The sequence below is a fragment of the Heterocephalus glaber genome, unplaced genomic scaffold (genome assembly GCF_053883595.1).
Source record: "Heterocephalus glaber isolate CG9 unplaced genomic scaffold, H.glaber_assembly_v1.0 deba00001442, whole genome shotgun sequence".
In the NCBI taxonomy this organism is placed as follows: Eukaryota; Metazoa; Chordata; class Mammalia; order Rodentia; family Bathyergidae; genus Heterocephalus; species Heterocephalus glaber.
Window position 1 is genome coordinate 19,381,962 of NW_028258296.1, and position 22,178 is coordinate 19,404,139.

The following is a 22,178-nucleotide window of genomic DNA, read 5'->3' on the forward strand; positions in this document are numbered from 1 at the left end:
TCTGACATGGATGTTGGCAAAAAATTTTAGCACACATATATTCAAGTGGAATAGTTTATTCCATTTAGGTAATCTATCTTGAAAAGAAATACCTTTAGTTAAGAATCTGGCAGTCAGATAATTTCTGTTTTATCACAGAGTTACCAAATGACATTAAATGAGTAATTTAGTTCACTTTGTATTACTAGGTCATAACATTTTTTTCTAATAGAAAAATATTTTATCCTTAAGAACAGTTCCAAGGATTCTAAGGAATGGGAAACTGCTTACCCTCTGACTCTTTGAATCATACAAACTATTCTCTGCAAAGCAGCCAGAAAGGATCTTTGAACAATGCAAATCTGGTCAAATCACTACTACTCTGTCTCATCCCTACCTCCCATACGACATCCAGATATAGATTGTAATTCTGAACATCACCCTTCACCTTATCTCTCCCCCTTCCCCATCCATATCTCTGTGCTCCAGCTGCACTTAGTATTTTTTCAGCATCTTGATTATTCATGTTTTCTCCCATTGTATGACCATGGCTCATGCTATTCTTCCTGCCTGGATGGTTCTTGCCTACCCTCTGCACCAGTAAGCTCCTATTCATCATTCATGTATCAGTTTCCACATCACTTCCTCAGGGAAATACTCCCAAATCTCCCTAATTAGATCAGAGTTCTTTTCCACACACCACTATAGAACTATGTACTCTACTTCAGAGCACTTAACAAAGTTGCAATTGAATATTATAGGAACCTAAGTCTGCTTCTGATCAGCTCATGTGCTCAGAGCCCCGCACCATGCCTGGTATATATTAGGCACATAACAAACATATTAAGTAACAAGTGAAACATACGTCCCAAACTTGAAGGAAGTAATTCCCTTTCTTTCTGAAGCTCATTCCTTTTTTCCATGTAATCTCTGAAATCAAACTACTGGTACCTACATAACATCCAAGCCAGAAACCTAAGAGTCAACTTGAAGACTTCTCCCTTCCCCACCTTTAATTCTCACACCACAGCAGTTTTCAAATCCTATCAATTGTATCTTTTTAGTATCTTTCAGATTTATTCTCCCTCCCCCACTTCCACTATCACTTTTGTGGTGCACCAGACATTCATTACTTCCTGTCCAGATACAGACAATCATCTTCTCAAACGCTTTCTCTCTCTAGTTCTATCTCCAATGAATTCACTATCCACAGTGCCACCACAATTTTCTAAAACACTTCTCTGCTTAAACTCATTCAAAAGCTTTGTATTTCTCTCAGCAGTGATATGTGTGTGCACACACACATGTGTGTACACGTGTGTTGAGTACTGAATGAGATGACTGAAGAAATAAAACATGATAACATGGAATATGTATCTTCAGCTTCATCAGGCTGAGCCTCCTAACATCCTATGTATCTACAGGAACTGCTTTAAGGTCCCCAAAATTATGCTGCTTCAAGCTGCCATGTATCTTCTCCCACAGCTATCTCTGCCTACAATCTCCTTATCTCCTTCATAAAGACAAACTCCTGCACACTTCCTCCTACTACCATTTTAACGATGCAAGAAAGCCTCCCCTGTACTCATAACAGTGACTTCTCCCACCATCTCTGTCACTACATAACCCTAACGTGGCATCATCAAACTGGTGTGTATATTAGTGGTATTCCTCCCTTACTAAAAACTGAATTCTAGTTTGAATTCTTAAAAATTGGTAGTCTCTGGAACATAAACTACACCTACCAAAAAACTGTTGAGTAAGTACATAATTATAAACTTTCACATAAAATCATATTAATATTTCTCTAATTATAACATGAATTGACTAATATGAATAGTCCTCTTTTTTAAAAAACCATTTACCTATCACATTCTTAAAGTAAAAGAAATCTTTAAATATTCTAACCAACAGAAATATAAACTATACAAAAATTCTCCAGTTCATTCAGCAAAACATATGAGTACCTTTTAACAGTTTTCTCATGAAAGTATGCCATTACAGTGAATAGTGGCCTCAGAGATAAAAACACATGCATACATATGCCCAAGTAGGCATGCTTACATGTAGCTATGTGTATGTACACCCACATGTGCCTAGTACAGTTCCTCACACACGCTACATGTCCAATAACCAAAGTGAACACACACAGCATAAATTGCAACAAATTAGTTTCTTCAAGGCTAAACTGAAAATAAGTATCTATTGAATGCTATGTACAAATTAGCTCTTCTATTTAAAAGAAAAAATTCTGTTACTTAAAAGACAGCAAGGTTGGGGCTGGGGATTTAGCTCAGTGGTTCCACTGCCTGCCTTGAAAGCACAAGGATCCGAGTTCAATCCCCTGGTACAAAAAAAAAAAAAAGACAGCAAGGTGCAATTAAAAGAGCTGAGATTCTGGAGACTGGGATTCTGACCAGCTGTGCTGGTCACTATTTATTTGACTTTGTGCAAGCTATTCATTTCTCTGACCTCCAATTATCTCCTCTGTAAAGTGAAGGATTAGAATAGGAGACTGTTAAGGTCATTCTAGCACTAGAATTCTTTCTTCAATCTAAATACCATTTCAAAGCAATGTAATTTTATACAAGATAATACTGCAATATTCAAAACATAAATTCTTAACAGTTCTCTATTACAAAAAAATGAAGATTACTTGGTCATATTTCTTGCTAAGAAATCCTTTCTACAGATCTCCCCCATTCCTGGAAAATGGTTGATCCTCTGGAAAATAAAAAGATAATTATTCTCATTGACTTAATGAATATATTTATTTATACTATAATGCAGTTAAGTCTGCCGTTCGAGTTCTATATCTTAATAAACTGACAACTTTTAAAAGATTAAAATTAAGTGGCCTATAATTAATTTCTGAATCAAAACATCTATAGTAATCAGAGAATAAAATTTCAAAAGAATCAGAAAAAGATTACATAGATGATAATGTTCTAATGGTCATCATTGAATAAATGGTAAATCAATATGCAAATTGTTTTGGTATACTAGATTTACTATTTTTATACAGATAGTCACTGTAGAAAAATAATAAACCAGAGTTATAATATTTGTTCTCTCTGATCAATTGTGTACTAATCTCTAAATCAGTAGATGAAAGACTATACAAAATCACAATTTTCTAAATTTGTTTGTATTTAGATTTTTAATTTGATGTTTATTTTCTCCTGAATACAAGATTCTATTACATTACAAAAACGTCAGATTACATAAAACTGACAAAACAAGTTACTTCCACATCCTCATCTCCCTATGCAATCTATTTCAACACTCGTATTTATGTGTAATGCAAAGCACAATCTTAGTAAGGGTGGTTTTTTTTTCTTAATTCTTCTTTAAAGAAGAATTTAAAGTTTGAAAGGGACGAAAGTTTCATGCGAAAGTTAGCCAAACTGGGTAGCAATAAAACAGCTATTCAGGAGTTAGAACTGAACTCTAATATGTCAACACATTAGGAATTTATATAAAGAAAACTATCACGGAATTCATATAACTTTCCTCATACCAATAATTTGTCGTGATTAATTTCCCACCTGGTAATTTTGTAGCTCCGCAATCTTCTCCTGCTGAACAGCAGAATCACACCATATAAGGTTACTTGTTTCATCTTCATCTGGAGTTTTCATAAATCCCATTTCATCTATTACTAAACGAACTGAAAGTAAACAGTTAAGGTAGAATTAAAGTACTTTTGAAATAGAGTCATTGTGGAAACTATATATATATAATATATATATTACACATAATGTAATATATTAGTTCACAGTGTTTTGTTTGCAAAATATCCATTAGTTATAGCATACTCATATTTTTCATTATAACAGTTTTATCTGGGACCAAATTATTCTCTGTAGTAACTGAGAACAATATTATATGGCACCTCATTCCTTAATTTTCATCCTTTCAAATTTAACAGGTACACAAAACTGCCAAAGGACACAGTCATTAATTTTAGCACCAGGAAAATACAGATAGCTGAGACAAGAACTCTACTCAGGAGAATGTACTTTCGTGGCTTTTTCATAACCTGGAGCTAGACAACCAAGGGCAAGGGTCAAAATAGCCCTTGGTCATCAGATCTACCTTATACTTTCCACCTCCCTAGCTGAAATTATTGCTGGCACTTAATCCAAGTTATCTTTGTTTACTCAGGATATGAAATACAGAGGAATTCACAGGAAAGATTTGCATATTGATCCTCCTGTATTCCTGACCTTGTAATCCTACTGAAAAACTCATGCTCAGAAAAAGGCTTCCTTTACATAGTCTCTCTTGGTTCTTGTTTTTCACCCTTGCCCAGCCCTCCCTTCAACCCCTCCAGCCCTCCCTATTTACAAAAATTTTGTTCCTATTTTTCCATTTTCTCATATTAATCCCATTCCCTTCTATCCTTTCCCCTAGCCCTCCTACTTCCTTCCCCTTTGCCCCTTTTCTTCCTATTTCACATAACCTATTATACATTTAGTCCTTATTTGCACTTTCAGTTTCTCACACCAGAGAAACTATTCAGTATTGGTGCAAACTTCCAATGATGAATGTCATTATATTGTATACCTAAAATATACCAATTATTAGAATAATCGATAATGTAAAATAGGAATAAAAGGTCCAAAGGGGTAGGGGTAGTGGGAGGCACAGGGGAAAGGAAAGAGGGGAAAGGAAAAAATGATGAGAAATTGAAAAAATGGAACTAAAGTCTTTGTAAATAGGGAAGGGCGGAGGGCGTGAAGGGAGGGCTAGGAATGGGGAAAAAATAAGAACCAAGATGCATTATATAAAGGTACAATTCCCAATGAGAAATGTAATTGTGTTGTATACCTACAATGTACCAATAAAAGAATTTAATACAAAAAAAAAAAAAGAAAAAGGCTTCTTTTTGAGTAAAATCTATTTATGTGTTCTTCTCAGATCTAGATTTCACAGTCAACATACTGCCACTTTCCTTCCACCAAATTTCAAATTTCAAATAAAAATAAGGACTACACTTAGGGTAAACTTTGGGTTCCAACAGAATTCAGAGTCCTCACAGAACGGTATACCTATATAGCACTACTTTAATGTTTTGTTTTTAAAAGTTCTCTTTTTATGAGTACCTTCTATATTAGAAGAAATGATATCAATTGTTTGAATGACTTAGCTGTGTTCAAAACTGATAACCAAAAGAATGGGGGAAGATGAAGTCATGGAGGAGACAGGCGAGTGAAGCTGCTGTTTTCCAGGAGAAGCCTGGAATTGGAATGAAGCCCCAGGTGACCACAACAAACACAGCCTTTCCTAGGCTGCAGACCACCATGCAGCCTTGGCACCCTGGGGCTCGGCAGCTGTGTGCTACCTAACAGAGTGCAAAGGCAACCTCACCACAGCCTGGGAGATTCCTATAACTGGGCTCACACCCAGAAAACAATGAGGACTTCAGAAGACTAGGACAGGATCAGACCTATCCCTGAGGAAATGAGAGACCCTTTCTGGACACTGTCAAAGATACCAGAGAAGACCCAGACAAAATAAGTAGAACTCCTGGAAACTGTGGAGGGAGCGGATGTAATGAGCATCTCCAACCCACTGGTGAGCCTCACACAAGCTGGGGGAGCTGGTAACATACAGGTTACATAAGAACAGAAGGGAAAAATGGAAACAAAGCTTTTGCAAATAAGGGAGAGAAGAAGGGTTGAAGGGGAGAGGAAAATGAGGGAAAAAAAGAATCAAAATATATCACGTACAGGTACAAATTCCCTATGATGAGTTCATCACTATGTATATCAAAAGTGTATCAATAAAATTTTTAAAGAGAATAGTGGAAAAGCCCTATTTTTATATTCATAAAATCAAATCTATAAGTCTTACATAAATTTCTTTCATTATCAATGCCCAAGCTTGAGAACTTTTCCTTTAAGGAAACGGTCAGGTATTGCATTTTCAATTCTTTTTCTTCTAAACTATTTAACTGCATTTTTGTTTTAAATGAAATTATAAAACTCAATTAACATCTTTTGAGAGGAATCATCCTCCACTGCATTGGAAAAGAATTCCTCCAGCATGTCATAAACTTCATAGAAGGCAGTAAAAAAATCTATTACATAAAAGATAGTTATCTCTCTGAAATTCTATACAATTTTCAACACCAAATTAATTTTTCCAACAGTTACGAAAATCCTCTAATTCTGAAGAGACCTACCAATTTCAAACTTTGTCCCAGCAACATTCGCTGTAATGATTTCCTTCTTTTTCTTCTTTCTGACTTTCTTTTTCATGGTGCTTTGATAAGGTAATTCTGTATTCAGATTCAAGGGAGAAGGTGCCTGGATAACTATTAAAAAAAGGTAAACAATCAAATATTACTGTAATTTTTTAAAAGTCTACACCAGAAATATAACTCCCTCCCACCACAAAACAAATTATGATTATCTTAAAAGTTCAAAAATAATTTGAATGTTTTAAAAAATTAACAAAAACTATCCCTAACATGTTCATAATTTCTAACATCAATCTGCTTACCTCCTTCTTGGGGCAGAGATGGCATTATCGCCTGTGGCAGTTAACAAGCAGTGGGCACCTCTGTAGCAAACTCTCAGGAAATCTGGTAGTACCGCATCAGTCTAAGTAGGATACAACCCCAAATAACTGAAAGTTCCTATCATATTATCTTGGTGGAATCCTCAGATTTCAAGACACAAATTATGGGCTAAAAAGGTACCTGTGGAGATTTTTAAACAAAATCATTTAGACAACAACTTTTAGAAAATTTTCTTTCTGGTATATGCCAACACTATTTCATTGTAAAAGTTAAGTAAAGACAAAAAATAATGTATTTCGACCAATAAATATTTGTCAATTTACTAAACTTTATAGAAAATGTCAAAGTGTGGTTCACTATCCTGAAAGAGCACACAATCTAGTGGAGGAGGTTTTATTAAATTTTTATATACAATAAGTAACATACACAAGCAATGACAAGAATAACAAAATTCACTACTATTTATCAAACACCTGGCATCTTAGACAGTTATACTACTTAGTCTTTTAGCAAGTCTATGAGGTAGAAGCTTTTAGCACCATATTACAGATAAATAAATGGAGCTCAAGAAATGACAAAAAATTTTGTCAGTCTATAAAGAAAGTGACAAAGCAGAAATTAAAATGAAGATCCTTCTCATATCAAAACCAGAGTCCTGTAACCAGGAACCCAAACTAACTTCCACTCAATACCTAAAATGTAACTGCAGCAATGCTTTTAATAAGAGATGGTGAAATAACCAACAGGGTAGAGACTGCTTTCTAAGTGAATGCAAAGAAATGATTTCTTTCTAAGGGGACAGAGAAGAGGACGTCATAAAGCAGATCACATATGAACTGTGCCTTACAAAATGAGAATCATTTTGAAAGGCAGAAATAGGAGGAGTCATTACTATGATAATCTCATTTGCACACACAGAACATAACTAACTTTTTTTATTAACGGACTACTTTGATGTAGCTTATACTCTACATGGCCTACAGGACATGCTGTATCTGCATTGTGAACATATGAACCCATGCCCCAACTATACTAGATTGCAATTCTATACTATTAACTTTCTGATTTCTCCCTTCATGTTAGAATCTTTTGAGTAGCTGTAAAATGTCCCTAAACACAATAAAAAATTAAACCTATTATGATAAACAAGATATGGTAATACCGTTACTCAGAGATTATCAGGTTTATAAGAAATTCAAAAATATTCAGCTACATAAAACATAACTCATATACCCCAATATTCATTATTAATAAGACTCATTATTAAAGAAAATTTAGAACCTCATTCTCATTTCACTAGAATTTCTCAGTATAATCCAACATCAAAGCTAGGAAATTTTTATTACAGACCAATAGTGGGCAGGTACTGTGTTAAGCATGTAAAACAGATTATGGAGAGGCCCACCCAGACACCACTGGTAAGAGTGTACAGGCCCCAGCCAGAGACCCGCCAGGACAGCAGTGTAGCACAGGGATCCAGAAGGCCATCATTCTGAGCCCAGGAATTGACACAGTGGTGAGCAGCAGAGAGAAGGCCTCTCCAAGGCTTGTTGAGAATTGAAGCCCACTGGGAGAGCAAAGAGTCCCCTTAACAAAGGCATAGCAGACTGCAGCAGTTGGTGAGTTATTGGGGTCAATACCTCCTATGGGAACCTGACTTGCCATGGGGGAAGGGCGGCTCAAACCTGCAGTACAACTGTGCAGAGTCCAAACCCAAAGGAGGTCTGGGAGCTCAATTCCATCCTCACAGCCAGAAACCAGGCTGAAATTCAGTGGACTATGCCTGGCTCACTGAGATCGGTGGACACAGATCTGTATGCTACTTGCTACCCACCCACATTGTCCACCCGGGACAACAGAGACACACCTTCAGGGGGCAATTTTTTCTTCTTTTCTTTTCTCCTTCTTCTTCATTTCTTGACTTTCTTGTCCCTGCTTTTGTCCTGTTTTTTTCTCAGTTGTTCATATTTTTATACTAGGAAGAATACAGTTTCTGGTTTTTCTGTTGCTGTCAGTTTGTTCTGTTTTTGTTTTGGGGTTTTTGGTACTGAGGATTGAACTCCGGACCTTGTGCTTGCGAGGCAGGCGCCAGAACCACTGAGCTAAATCTCCAGCCCCTCTGTTTTTGTTTTTATTCCTTCCTTCTCTCTGTTCCGTCTTCACCAATTTCCCAAAATTCACATGATCTTCCTGTGTCTTCTAGCCTTACTTCTAACCTTTCCCTCATTCCATTTACAGTTTCAGAGTACTTAGTCCATTAAAAGTAGGTGATAAAGTTAACAAGAGTTTGAAAACAATGTACACCTAACTATAATTGTCTCTAAAAAGGAATTTGTTGATTTCTAACAAACTATGAGAAAAATAACTGTGATCTGTATAAAATTCAAAATAAAAATGCCTATCTTTTCCCTTCATCCACACAGGAATTTGATAATTTAAAAATTACATTCTCCATATATAAATGTTACATTTACAATTTGGTGAAAGTGCTTAACATTACATCATCTCAATTCTAATGATTTCACTTCATTCTATGCTAGAAATTTAAGATAACAGAGCTATCACATCACTAAAGAAAACTATAGTTATCTATTTTCCCAAAGGACAAAGTCTTTTTCATTTACTTCTGAAATACAGTACTTTAGCCCAATGGCTTCCCAACTTAGGCTGCAAAGTAAAATCACTTGAGAAGCTTTGAAAAGTCTGGTATCAAGACTGTACCTCCATACCAATCAGGGGCCAGCCATAAACACTTTTTTCAAATTTTATTTTTTATTAGTACATGTTTGCAGCACATAATGATTACATTATTCATGGTGAGTTGGTGCACCTTGAAACCATAATGTAAAGTGAAATAAACCAGACATACAAGCTTAAATATCATGTGATTTCTCCTATAAGAGAAACCCAAAATATAAAGAGCAAAATAAAAGATAGATAATAGGAAACACGTAGATAGATCTTTTGCAAATGGAAGGAGGACCAAGAGATGGAGGGAGGGAGACAGAAGGGGACAGGAGGAGATGAAAAAAGAATTATAATGTATTATGTACATGTACGAGCAGCACTTCTCAAGTTCTCATGTGATTACAGAGTGCAAAGTGGAAACTTTAACTGTAGGCACATAAAGACATTGAAGCAAATAATGATTATAGCATACAGAAAATTATAAGAAAAAAAATTAAAGAAAAAAACTACAGTGGACCTTCAAGTTATGATCAGCCTGACATAACAAACAACCTGAGTTACAACCGGAATTTCAGTTTTAACTTACAAAGTCTTGAGTTATGACCTGAACGTGGCCACTTGTGCTTCCAGATGGTCTCAGATACAGATTTAACCCTTAAAGATTTCTGGAAGGAACATTACTACATCCTTTCCTGTGGGGTTAATTGAGAAATGCTGGGCCAATGTCTCTCTAAGGACACTGAGATCTTCCTATATACAAGAGACAGACTTTGAAGGCTGTGTAGGGGAGCCTGAGCCTTCAATTGACCAACATGAGTTACAACCAGCCCTGGTGAATGAATTAAGTTCGCAAGTCAAGGGTCCACTGTATTATAAATTTTTAAAAGAACAGAAAAATAGCTAAAATAATTTATAAAAATCCTGTCTACTTCAATTGAACAAATTGAAAAAATTTTGAAAATCAACAGAAAATTATGTCCACAAAAAACAAATAATTCATTTTAGAAAAGAATTATTTTTCCAAAACATCAAGCAAAGTAACCTTGAATACAGAATTCTCTAGTACCAATAAATGCAGGAGATTGAAACAAAACTAAAATAAATCCAATATATTTAAGCTATAGAATTCTTCCTTCCAAGTTCTTGTGGTTGAACTTCTGTCAAACACTTGCAATTGAGATAAATAGCCACTTTTTCCTGATCATATCTGCAAAAACTAACTTTTCCCTTTCCTAGTCCATCACAGAAACCCTTACTTATACCCCAATCATAACCACCAGCCACAAAGGTAAGCTCCACAAAGAAGGTCGTTTTAGTCCACCTTGTTCACTTCTCCAATCCCAGGGCTGGAATACTGCCTGACATAGAGGTCAGTGAGCACTTGTTAATGAAAGTTATGCTCTGAACCTTTATATCTCCACCTGAATTCATGCAGAAACTCTCTCCAGTGCAATAAGATTAGGAGGTGGGACACTTAGGAAGTGATTAGGTCATGAGGGCTCCTCCCTCATGAACAGGACTGGGAACTTTACAAAAAAGGCTTCACATAGTGGTTTGCCCTTTTTGCTTTTCCTTGTCCTATGACATGTGAGGATATCATACTCATTCACTACAGAGGACACAGTCACAACGTGTTGCATTGGAGGCAAAGATTTTGCCCTAAGAGGTCAACGAAACTTCTGGCACCTTGATCTTGGGCTTCTCAGCCTTCAGAATTATGAGAATTAAGTTTCTATTATTTATAAATTCTGCACCTGTGATATTTTGTTATAGTGGTACATTATAGACGAGGGCAATAAGTTTTTTTGTTTGTTTGTTTTGTTTTGTTTGTCGGTACCGGGGATCAAACTCGGGACCTTGAGCTTGTGAGGCAGGCGCCAGAACCACTGAGCTAAATCCCCGGCCCTGAGGGCAATAAGTTTTAAAATCCACTAACATCACTGGAGTAAAGAGAGATGGTTATGGAGTCTGAGAAGCAAATACATATCATTTACAATATATCACTTTCAGATTTTCAAGTAAAAAAGTACTTGTTTACATATTATACTACCACTTGGGTAAATCCACAGAAGAATATATGGAATATATGCACAAAGCAGTGGTGTCTGGCTGTGGCTGAAGACAGAGCTGTGGGTGTCTTTCTTGTATGAATACTGTTTTGTACACTGGGCATGTTTTTTTACCTATTCAAAAAAATAGAATGCATGTGATAGAAGTGTGTGTCAATATTACCATGGTGATAAGAAAACCATCAAATTCTTTATTTGCTTCTTATCTCCGACCATGATAGTTCTGAGCAACTGGCTCAGTCCCTATTCCATTTCCATATTCACTTTCTTATGGTATGGTTTTAACCAATCTTACTTCGTCAGAACAGGCTACATTTTTCTGGAGTAATAAACCTCTCCCAAATATCAGGAGCTTAAAATAAGTAAGGTCCATTTCTTGACCACACTACCTATCCAAACATTAGCAGAGGTGCTCTGTGTGTCAAAGTCATGAAGGAATCCAAGCTATTAGAAAATAGCCATCATCTTAATAATTAGTCATTCATTATGCCAGAAAGAAAGAGAGTTCTGAAGGGTCTCATGCAGTAACACACAAAATTCCTGTTCACAATTCAACAACCTGAGGTAATCATATGACCCTACCCAACAAGAACTAAGTACAATCCTATCAAATGAACAGTAGAGGAAAAGAGCCAGAGATTAACACTAATAACCATCACAAACTTTAACCTTGACTATTTCTTATTTGAACCTAGCTACCACTCTTACACAGAAATTTTCAATTCTCCATAATCCCACTTCAGCAATCTCCCCTGCCTGGGAAAAAAAAATAGTTGACAATTTATATTGGGTGATAGGGACTGAATTGTGCCTCCCTCAAAAAAATCCATAAGCTGAAAGCCCTAACACTCACTGAAATGGTATTTGAAGACAGAGCCTTTGGGAGATAAGAAGGTAGATGTGGTTATGAGGATCAGGCCTAATGATGAGACTAGTACCCTTATAATGAAGGGGGAAAGACACTAGAGTTCTCTCTCAGCCATATGAGGACACAAGGAAAAGATGGCCATCACCAAGCCAAGCAGAGAGCCCTCATCAGGAATCTAACTGTCTTGCACTTTTGTCTTTGTATTAAATATCTGGTTTTTGAGCCTCTTAGTCTAGGGAAGTGATGGCGAACCTTTTAGAGATGAGTGCCCACACTGCAACCCAAAACCCACTTATTACCCACAAAGTGCCAACACTACAATTAAACCTGAATACTGAGGTTTTAATTTAGAAAAAAAAAATCTCATTAACATCTTTTGTATTAAAAGAAAAATAACATGTGTGCCATAGGTTTGCTACCATTAGTCTGTGGTATTTTATTATAGCAGCCCAAGCCAACTAGAGTAAGACAGTAAATCCAGTCTTCCCTTGGGCTTCCACAGTGCATAATTAAACTTCTCTATCCTGAGCTTGCTATGGATTGTAATAATGATGATAAGGAAAAAGGAAGAAATACAGTGGTACCTCAGTTCATGAACGCTTTTGTTTGCAAACAATTTGGTTCCCAAACAGAAGAGTTCAGCAAAATTTTGTTTTTGTTTGCAAACTCAATGGATGACAAACACAACCTTGGCCATCTTTCCTGCACAAACACAAATGTGGCCATGTTTTCCAGAATCGTGGAGCGAATTAAGTTCGTGAACCGACAAGGTACCACTGTAGAGGACTGGGTTGTAGTCTTCCATATACAACATCCTGTGTTCCGGGCACTTTTGTAGGTTTTGCATATGAATGTTGATCTTCAAAATCCTAACATATCTTATCATCATCGTAGCTACCTAAGAAGAGTAATGAACAGTACTGAAAAGGAAATTATGAAAAATTTTTAAATGGCAACAATTATGCAAATTTGCCTCAAAGTACTACTCTCCGGATTCCAAAACTGTAACAACCCAATGAAAGATGTTTCTACCAGTACTTTAAAAATACTGGAAAAATAACAAATCTAACCAAAAAAATATCAAATTAAGCTTTTACTTTGGGAAAAAACAAACACATAATATAGTATTGGCAGAGAAGTTATTACAAGAAGCAGTCACTATCCATAAAAATTTTAGAAATAAAGTAGTTTATTTTTCATATGCAAAAAGTAATTATTTCCAAGAAGTAGGTCGTATAGGTTTTTTTCCACTTCTGTGCAGTAACATATCATTAAATTTCAGCATTTAGGTCCCATGCCAAATTTTATACACTATCTTTATCGTCAACAAACATCACCACCACACCTGGCTTAAACATATTTTGACTGACATATTAGGAATTGTACATCTTTATGGGTTACAATGTGATATTTTTATTCATGTTGCATCCTTTCAAATGTACTCGTCATAAAGAAATTATTAAAGTAAAACAACATGATTTTTCTTATGTAAAAATAAGAGAATAAAAAGTAAATGAAACATACTACTTATTAGACATCAAAATTTGAAATACTTTTAAAAATATTACTAGGATTGGATTTAAAGTGAATTCTAGACCAATGTTTCTTAAATATCAATGTGCATATTAACCACCTGAGAATATTGTTAAAGTTCAAATTCTGATCCATTTAGTCGTGTGGGACCTAAGAATCTGCATTTCTAACAAGCTCTTAAGTGTGCCAGTCTACAAAAAACTATAATTTGAGTATCCTAAGCTCTAGTCAAACACAGCGATTAATGTTTAATTTATGTTTAAACATTATGTTTAACACGTTTATTTTATAAACACATAAAAGTTCTTTATAATGTAAAAATTAGGAAATTTTAAAACAATTTTAAAATTCATGTAACTGTGAAATGATACATTAATGTTTAAAGGGGTTCAGGAGTTAAAAAATAGAATAGGTTGAAAAACAATGACCTAGACCAGTGCTTCTCAAAATCTCTTCCCAGTAACAGCAGCATTGCATCATGTGCAAATTTTTTAGGGATGCATATTCTTCAGACCTGAATCAGAAATCTTCAGCTAAGGCTCACCAGTTGACAAGCCCTCCCAGTGACAACTGAGACTTCACTCTGCTGCAGACTGAAGTCTGAAAACCACTGGACTAGAAGCCCAACTCCTGGTGGCACAGGCACCCTCCCAGAAAGAGGGGGCACACTACTCCGTGATTTTGTTCCCTTCTTGGTCTTCTCAGGCAGAGCTATGTGGACGATTTAGAAGTCACCTGGCTGAGCAGTGAGTGAAGGAGAAAGCACTTGCCACGCAGGGCTCTTGTGTTTTGTTTGGGGGGTTTATTGTTTTGTTTTCAGAATGTGCTTTGGAGAGCAGCTAGAAAAGAAGAAATCTGCTACAACGGACTTCACTTTCTACCGACGGCCAACAGCCTTGCTATCTGAGATGAAATTTGCTAACATAGACATTTTATACCCTTTGCTTGACCCTACTCCAACTACCAATGCTCACCAACCAAACTCATTTTATAGACTAGCAGTCCACCAAAAATCAAGCATGAAGATTAACAGCAATTATAAATATTAGTAATAATGATGCATACTCTACTCCAAAATATCAGGCTAGAAGTGTGGGCCCTTGATGTGAAAAGGACATGGACAGCCAAAAGATAAGGAATTGATGGGTAACAGAGGGGAGAGGAGAAGGAAAATGTAAGTCAACATCAACAAGAGAGTGAATACATTATGGTACAATGAACATACTCTATACTGGTGAAAACAAAGGAACTAGGCTTAAACCATGAATCACATAAACAATTCAGATCAAAATCAGCTGATGAATATATAAAGTACATCATGTACACACAGTTTAAAATTATATCAAATTAAACATACAGTACATTGCTTAGAAATTAATATGTAAGTTGATGTCTCTTGAGAGGAAAAAGAAGAAAGCAATAGCCAGTCCTTTTCCATAAAGTGGGCATGTAGTATGCTCTTTTACATACCAAAGATGTAATTCTTAATATAAAGAATAAATACACATTTATTGTGACTTATTCTTTTGTAATAATAGGTAGAAATGAAATAGCTGTAACATTTTTGCTTGCACCATTGTTTCTTGGGCAGTATTCTGTTCTAAATTCACACTATTGAAACTTGAGCATGATCCTGACTCATAAGCAATGTGAAGTCACAGAAGAACTAAGAGGAGTAACATAATCCAGATTGCTTCTTTTTGTTTGTTTGTTTTTGTTTTTGTTTTGTACAGGGGATCGAACTTGGGACCCTGTGCTTGCGAGGCAGGCGCTGGCACGACTGAGCTAAATCCCCAGCCAGATTGCTTCTTGATAGAATACACTGGCATTTACTGCAAGGGCAAGAGTTATGACAGAGAGTCTTGAGAACATACTTTAAAAATCCAGGAGAGAAGAAAAGAGCTTGATCACAGACAGAAGCAACACACAGAGGGAGAAAATATATTGCTACCATAGAATAGCAACAAGACTTGCTGATCAAGAAGGAAAAAGTGGGGCTGGGGATGTAGCTCCATGTTAAAGCACTTGCCTAGCATGCATGAATCCCTGCATTCAATTGTCAGTACTGCAAACAGCAGAAAAGATGAGGAAAACACAGTCAGGAGACTTAGGGATTTCTAGCTTAAGGAACTGAGTAGGAGGAGATGGCACTATGTATCAAAAGCCCAGCAGAGATAAAAGCCAACTTGAGGAGTAAAATGATTTCTGTTTTGTATTTGCAGAACAAGATTAATGAAAAAAATAGGAAATAAGAAAATAAAATTAGTACTTGGAGATAAGAGATGAGGAAAACCTCTGCTTTTATAAATGAATGTCTTTAACACAGAAAGGTCCCTTCCAAAGCACAACTGATCTATTTCTGTGTTTTCTGCCAAGAAATGACAATGGATTGCAAAATGCACAGCTGCATGATTGGTGAACAAATGACATCACCCAAACAACTCTCGTAACAATAATGCATTGACAACACTCACTGTGTCAAAGGGTTCTAGAGAAGCTACTTACTCTCTGAACACAGCAACTTCTGTCTTCCTTTCTCAGGCTGGGTATGCAGCGCTACAGCTAGATATATAGTGTGAAAGAACCATTTGGTCAACTACTGTTGAAAACCTGGTAGGAACCAAGTATGATATTAGATAAGAATAACAGAACTGTTTAATCATTCTGGTAACAGAATTAATGTTGACCTTGACGGACAGTAGCTCCCAGTCTTCATTTTTCAAATTCGCCTTAGGCTTCTTAGTATTTGTTCAATGATTGTGGTTAAATTATATCACCCATAAAAAATGTCCACTCAGGTTTGTCGAGTGTCTTATCTGTAGAATTTAGCCTAGTATGAAATTTTAAAAGCAGTGACTGATAAATAGGTAACAGTAACACAACCTACCTTGAAGGCATTTTCCCTTATTAATATTTGTAGTACTACTACCCTTCTAGGATAATAAAAAAGCAAAAGCTCGCTCAATACACGGTGAATTAAAGTACAAAGAAAGTAATAGTTATAGTTCAATTACTATAGTAACAGAACACAAAATTATTTCATTATGTATCTATTAAATGCTTAGAGTCAACAGCCCCTTTGGACATATTTTTAAAAATATAATAGTGTACTTCTAAATAGTTCTCCAGTAGCCTTAAAAAATGAAAAAGAAAAAAAAAGTCTTACCTCTATAGAATCAACATGCAATGATATCAGTTTACTTCTACACGTGTCACATACTGTGGGTTCACTTACCTCCTTCTGTCCCCTCACTCTGTAAAGAACTGTACCAAATCTAAGAGAAGTGAATTTCATGTGCCCAGAGCACCCCACCCATGTTTCACTGCACAAAGACCTGTCTTGTGCTAAGCTATGGAGTTGGAACTGAGAGTGTCCTTTGGACCCAGTTCTCCACAGAGTTCAGTAACCTGGATCACGGAGTAAAAGAGAGGGACTAAAGGAAGTGGAGAAGTTCTAAAAATAGGCAGTTCTCCTTTCTTTGCCAGAAAATGCACAATAGGTATCAAAATGTGCAACTGCTTAGCTGTTGAACAGACATCACCAGAATGTCATATGATGTCAGCATTTGTAGTTCTAAATGTCCAAAACCTAACTCTTTAACTTTAACTGAAAATCTAGTATTCATCTTACGTTCCCTAGCTTGGTAAAGGGAATCACAATCTAGCTAAACATCTAAGAGACAAATACATCAGAATCATCTTTCACATTTCCTTTGGAGTCCTTATTGAATACACACTCAATGCATACCTTATTACCAATATTAAGATAGGTGGTAGTTTTACTATTTATATTTCCATCTACTTGTATGAATTTTAAATCTTAAATAAAAAAAAAACAACTGAACTGTTAAGCCTCCTTTGCCATCCATATTAGTTAATAAGTTCACATGTAGTGAAGACTACCAGCCACCTACTTAATAGCCATTGTTAGGGCCTGTGTTTAGATATCCCTCCCAAAGCCTCATACTTTGCAGAGGTGGCTGAATCTAGAATGTGTGATTGATTCCTGGTGGGGCTAGGCCTGAGGACACTAGGATTAAGGTTGGGAGTGCTACCAGCACTAAGTAGTCTGAACAAGATAAAAGGGGGAAAGACTCTGTTAAAGTCTCTTGTTGCTTTCGCTGACCTCCGCCACCATGGACTGCTGCCCCTCTGCCATGTGCCACCCTGCCTTGGAGCCAGCCAACTAGGAACTGAAACCTCTACAAACTGTGAGCTAAATAAACCCTCTCCCCTTTAACTTTCCATGTGAGGTATTTTATCTCAGCAATGAAAGAAAAGTAACTAAGACAGCTATTCACTAAATCATCCTTACTAATATAACATCTATTGGCTTTCATTAGGGATGGCATTCTGTCTAACTAAATAACTACGTCACTCACACTTCCTTACAGGCATATGTGGCCAGGTGACTAAAAAAATGTAGGGTCTGATGAGCCAGTTAAGAGGAAGTAGAAGTTGCTGAGCAGGACTTCCAAAAAGTACCTTAAGAGAAACACAAGATCAGTAGAGACTCATTTATTTGCTTTCCTTCCTTTGAAATTGGAAAGCAAATATGCTTGCTGGAGCTGTGGCAATTTAAAGTGACACTGGTTTTATCTTGGAAATGCTGCATCAATCTTATACTGCTTATCTCCAGAGAAAATAAACTTCCATCTTGTTTAATCCACTGTTATCTTAAGTTTCTGTTACTGCATATTTTAACTAGCATGCTGCTGCAGTAGAAATGGTATTTGCACACAATGGAGTACTACTCTGCCATAAAGAAAGATAAACTTGAGTCATCTGTTCTTAAAAGGATGCTCCTTGAGACCATAATGTTAAGTGATACAAATCAGACCCACAGGCCAAAATATTGCATGGTTTCTCATATACCAGAATATAAATAAAGAGCAAAATGAGATAACGAGAAAAGTGAGAAAAGAGCAAACAGTGAGATAGATCTTTCTCAAATGGGAAGGGGAGGGCTGGGGATTTAGCTCAGTGGTTCCACCGCCTGCCTCGGAAGCTGAGGATCCAGGTTTGGTCCCCAGTACCAAAAAAAAAAAAAAAGTGTATCAAATGGGAAGGGGATCAAAAGATGGGGGTGGGAAGGAAGGGAGGGAAGGAGATAAAAAACAAAGGGATTGTGATGTGTTCTGCACATGAGCCAAGTCCACACAGGGAACATCACCATTCTGCACTGCAAACATGTGCAAAAAATACAAAGGAATCAAGAGATGGGAGGGGGTTAAAAAAGGAATTAAGAGGTGTTACATACTTGTGCCAACACCACAAGGAATGTAAACATTACGTACTACAAACATGTACTACTAAATTTTTTAAAGAGAAATTAATGCATTGGTTTTTAAAAAGGTAGATCAGCTAAAATCTAGAGTCACTGGCACAATGATTTTAGACATTCATCATTTAGCCATAGTCTCTATTTCCCCACTGTCTAATAAACCACTGCCCCTCACTCTCAATCCATGTGTGGGGACGGAGAGTCTCATTACCCCCTTACTTATGTGCATTCATTGGCTGGATCTAGGAACCCAAACACAAGACCTGATTAACAAGAGAAAAATTTTAAAGTTTTATTCATTGTCCATGTGCACAGAGATCTTCACCAAAAAAGTGAAGTCAAATGAAATGACCAAATCATGATGTTCTCATAATTTTTAGACACATAATAATAAATCTGTGAAGGAAAGGTACAGGAAATTGGATATCTGGATGAAGGTAGTAGTAAATTTTAGGGACTTCATCAAGAGACATTTTGGGGGAAGTGCAGAAGCTGGTGGAAGAAAAGGATACTTCAGTGTGTGTTTATTCAGGTTCCTTGCAACTCAATTATGGGTGATCAAGGCTAGTTTCCAACCTTTGTACTGTATGTGAAGGTTGCTCCTCACTAATCATTCTTCACTGCTTGCTGGATTGAGGGAAAAACAAGCCAAATGGCCCATTCTAAAGTTACAATTCCTCAGTTTCAGGTTTAAAAAATCAGTATACCATGTGGTATACTTTGTCTTAACTCTTGCACATGTGATTCAGGTGGAGTTGAAGTTGATTCCAACTCCAAGGATGGACTAAGGACTTAGGTCTAAAGCAATCATGAAATTCCATTCTCTTGACCCTGGAGTCAGCTCAGCAAGTCAGGATTCCGAACACAGGATCCAACTAAAGCTAGTGAGAGTGAGGCTCGGGATTAATTTTCATACTCTGGAAGAAAATAGATTCTTTTAGTGAGCTGGATTTGAATTTGAGAAGATATATACCTACTGTTTCTGGTCTCCTTCTTCCCTCTACACAGAGTATGAGGAGGAATTTAGTTTTAGCTTTTAAATTTTGTTTTTAAATGAAGAAATTTACTTCAAAACATTCTGGCCTAAAATTCCCTACCTCAAATAAAATAAGAAGAGGTTTCCTCACATGTTTCTTCCATGATACAGCTACCGGGCAGTAAATTTAAAAATGTCTTAATTACATATTCTCCAATCTTAAACACAGATAGATCCTGTAACACAGGAGCTAAACACTGGGCTACTGCATCAGGGGACACAATACTCTAAAAGGTTCTCAATTTAAAATTAGAAAATTTCAATTGTATTGACTTGTAAAATCAGATAAACTTGTCACAGTTTCAAATCGTTCTAAATTAAATTAAATCCCATTAAAATTAAGCCACGGTCCAAGAATCATTCAAAGTTTGGAAAATCTTCAAGGAAAAGAGCAACATCACTGGCAGAGTCCACCTAATGCTCTGTATGTCTCTATTAGTTAAACAAGATATGTATATAAGATTTTAAGGAGCAAAAGAATAGTAAGGGCATTGTGCTTCTAGATCATTACAATAGATGCAAAGTGAATTCACAATATAATCTTTGGAAGGAAATAAAAACACTAAAACTTTTACCAAACAGACCATCTGTTAAGAAAACCAAACCAAGCTGTATTTTAATGAGACTAGATCATTTAAAAATAAGAATATTTCCCCAAAGTCATTCCAGGTCTTTGAAAACTATCTGGCACCACTGTTTTTGCCATGAAACCAGTCCTTTTATAGAAATGCAGAGCAAAAGAACTATTTTTGTCCTTCATTCTAAAACACAATACTGGAATGTAGAGCAGAATCCGTGCCTGAAGCTAAGCAGAGCACAGTAATGCAGTCTTCACAGATACTCTCACATAATACTACAAATTATTTTTTCATTCATTCCTTCTCTTGACCACTAGGTTCCCTTTTCATGCACACCAAATAAATACTATAAAGGTGTACCACCAATCTGTTTGTGAGTTTAATTATCTGTTCATTTTTTTCATCATACTATATCATGTTGAAGCACTAAACATTTTTAAAGCTCCTGTATTAGGTGCTCTAGCAAGAAAAAAAAATATATGCCTCCTGCCTTCAATATATACATGCAGTTTTTTCAGAAAAGATACCTATAACCTTGAAAAACACCTGAAAAATAAAAATAAAAATTCATCCAAAACCCATGACACACTAATCATATCAATTATAAATATCTAGGTATCTATAAAGTTATGTGTAACCACATACTCATAGCATGGAACTCAGTGCTATAAATTAAATATTATACTAAATCAACAAAGCTGGCCTTCAGTTGTGCTTCATGAGATCTGGACTTACTATGTTTTAATCTTACATAGTATTCAAAATCATACAATATACAAGCCTCATTATTAAAAAAATGCATTCATTAGAACAGTTTTAATCAATGCACTAAAAAAATGGTCATTTATTTCTATTTGTCTTAAACTACCTTGGATGGCCTTGCCACACTGCTGCAACTTACACAATCTACTTTTTAAAAAGACTTGTTTACATCAAGAACATAAAAAAATGAATCTTAACATACACATTTGGCATATAAAATTAAATACTCTCCCTGTCTGTATTATTGTTGTCTGCTGTTATTTGATTGTTAAATCAAATATTTCATTTGAATATCTTCTTTAAACGACTTTAAAATGTAAATTTCTTGAACACAATGTTTATCTTCTACACTCTCCACAGTACCTGGCATCTTATCTGCATTAAAATGTCCTAATGATTATTTAATAAATGAAATAATTCAAATTCTTCTATTCATGCTTTCTCATCAGCAGACCTAAGTTCCACATCTCCATCATTACGAAGATGGTAAAAAGCCTGACAACTTAAATGTGTCACCTACTATTAAGTTGTAATACACTGGAATGCTAAAATCATTGAGGAATGATTAATTCACTCAGACATCATAAGTAATGGCAGATCAAGTTTTGTCATCACATGAATAACATCATGAATAAAAGTGATTTCACTGTCATGATTAATTTTGTGTGTCAACTTGGTGGGGTCATAGTATGAAGATATTTCTTCAATCACCAGTCTGGATATTGCTATGAAAATACTTTGTAGGTGAAATTAACATTTAAACCTGTGGACTCTGGGTAAAGCAAATTGTTCTCCATACTGTGGGTGGGCCTCATCGAATCAGTTGAAAGTATAAGAAAAAACAGACTGACA

At 36.0% G+C, this 22,178-nt stretch overlaps 1 protein-coding gene across 4 annotated transcripts in view; it reads right to left on the reverse strand.

Annotated features, from left to right (window-relative positions):
• Ttll7 (tubulin tyrosine ligase like 7) overlaps nt 1-22,178 on the reverse strand; it is a 160,276-nt gene that overhangs the window by 83,799 nt on the left and 54,299 nt on the right. For 3 of the 4 annotated variants that reach the window (XR_001183229.3, XM_004841381.4, XM_087212980.1), the window contains exons 2-5: nt 6,490-6,688; nt 6,170-6,301; nt 3,528-3,649; nt 2,636-2,703 (exon numbers count right to left, since the gene is read on the reverse strand). Coding sequence is in view for 3 of the 4 variants with exons in the window: in XM_004841381.4 (XP_004841438.2) it covers nt 2,636-2,703; nt 3,528-3,649; nt 6,170-6,301; nt 6,490-6,514 (347 nt within the window). In the remaining variant the exon portion in view is untranslated. The remainder of the gene's footprint in view (nt 1-2,635; nt 2,704-3,527; nt 3,650-6,169; nt 6,302-6,489; nt 6,689-22,178) is intronic. The other variant, XM_013070924.3, reaches the window with a different exon arrangement.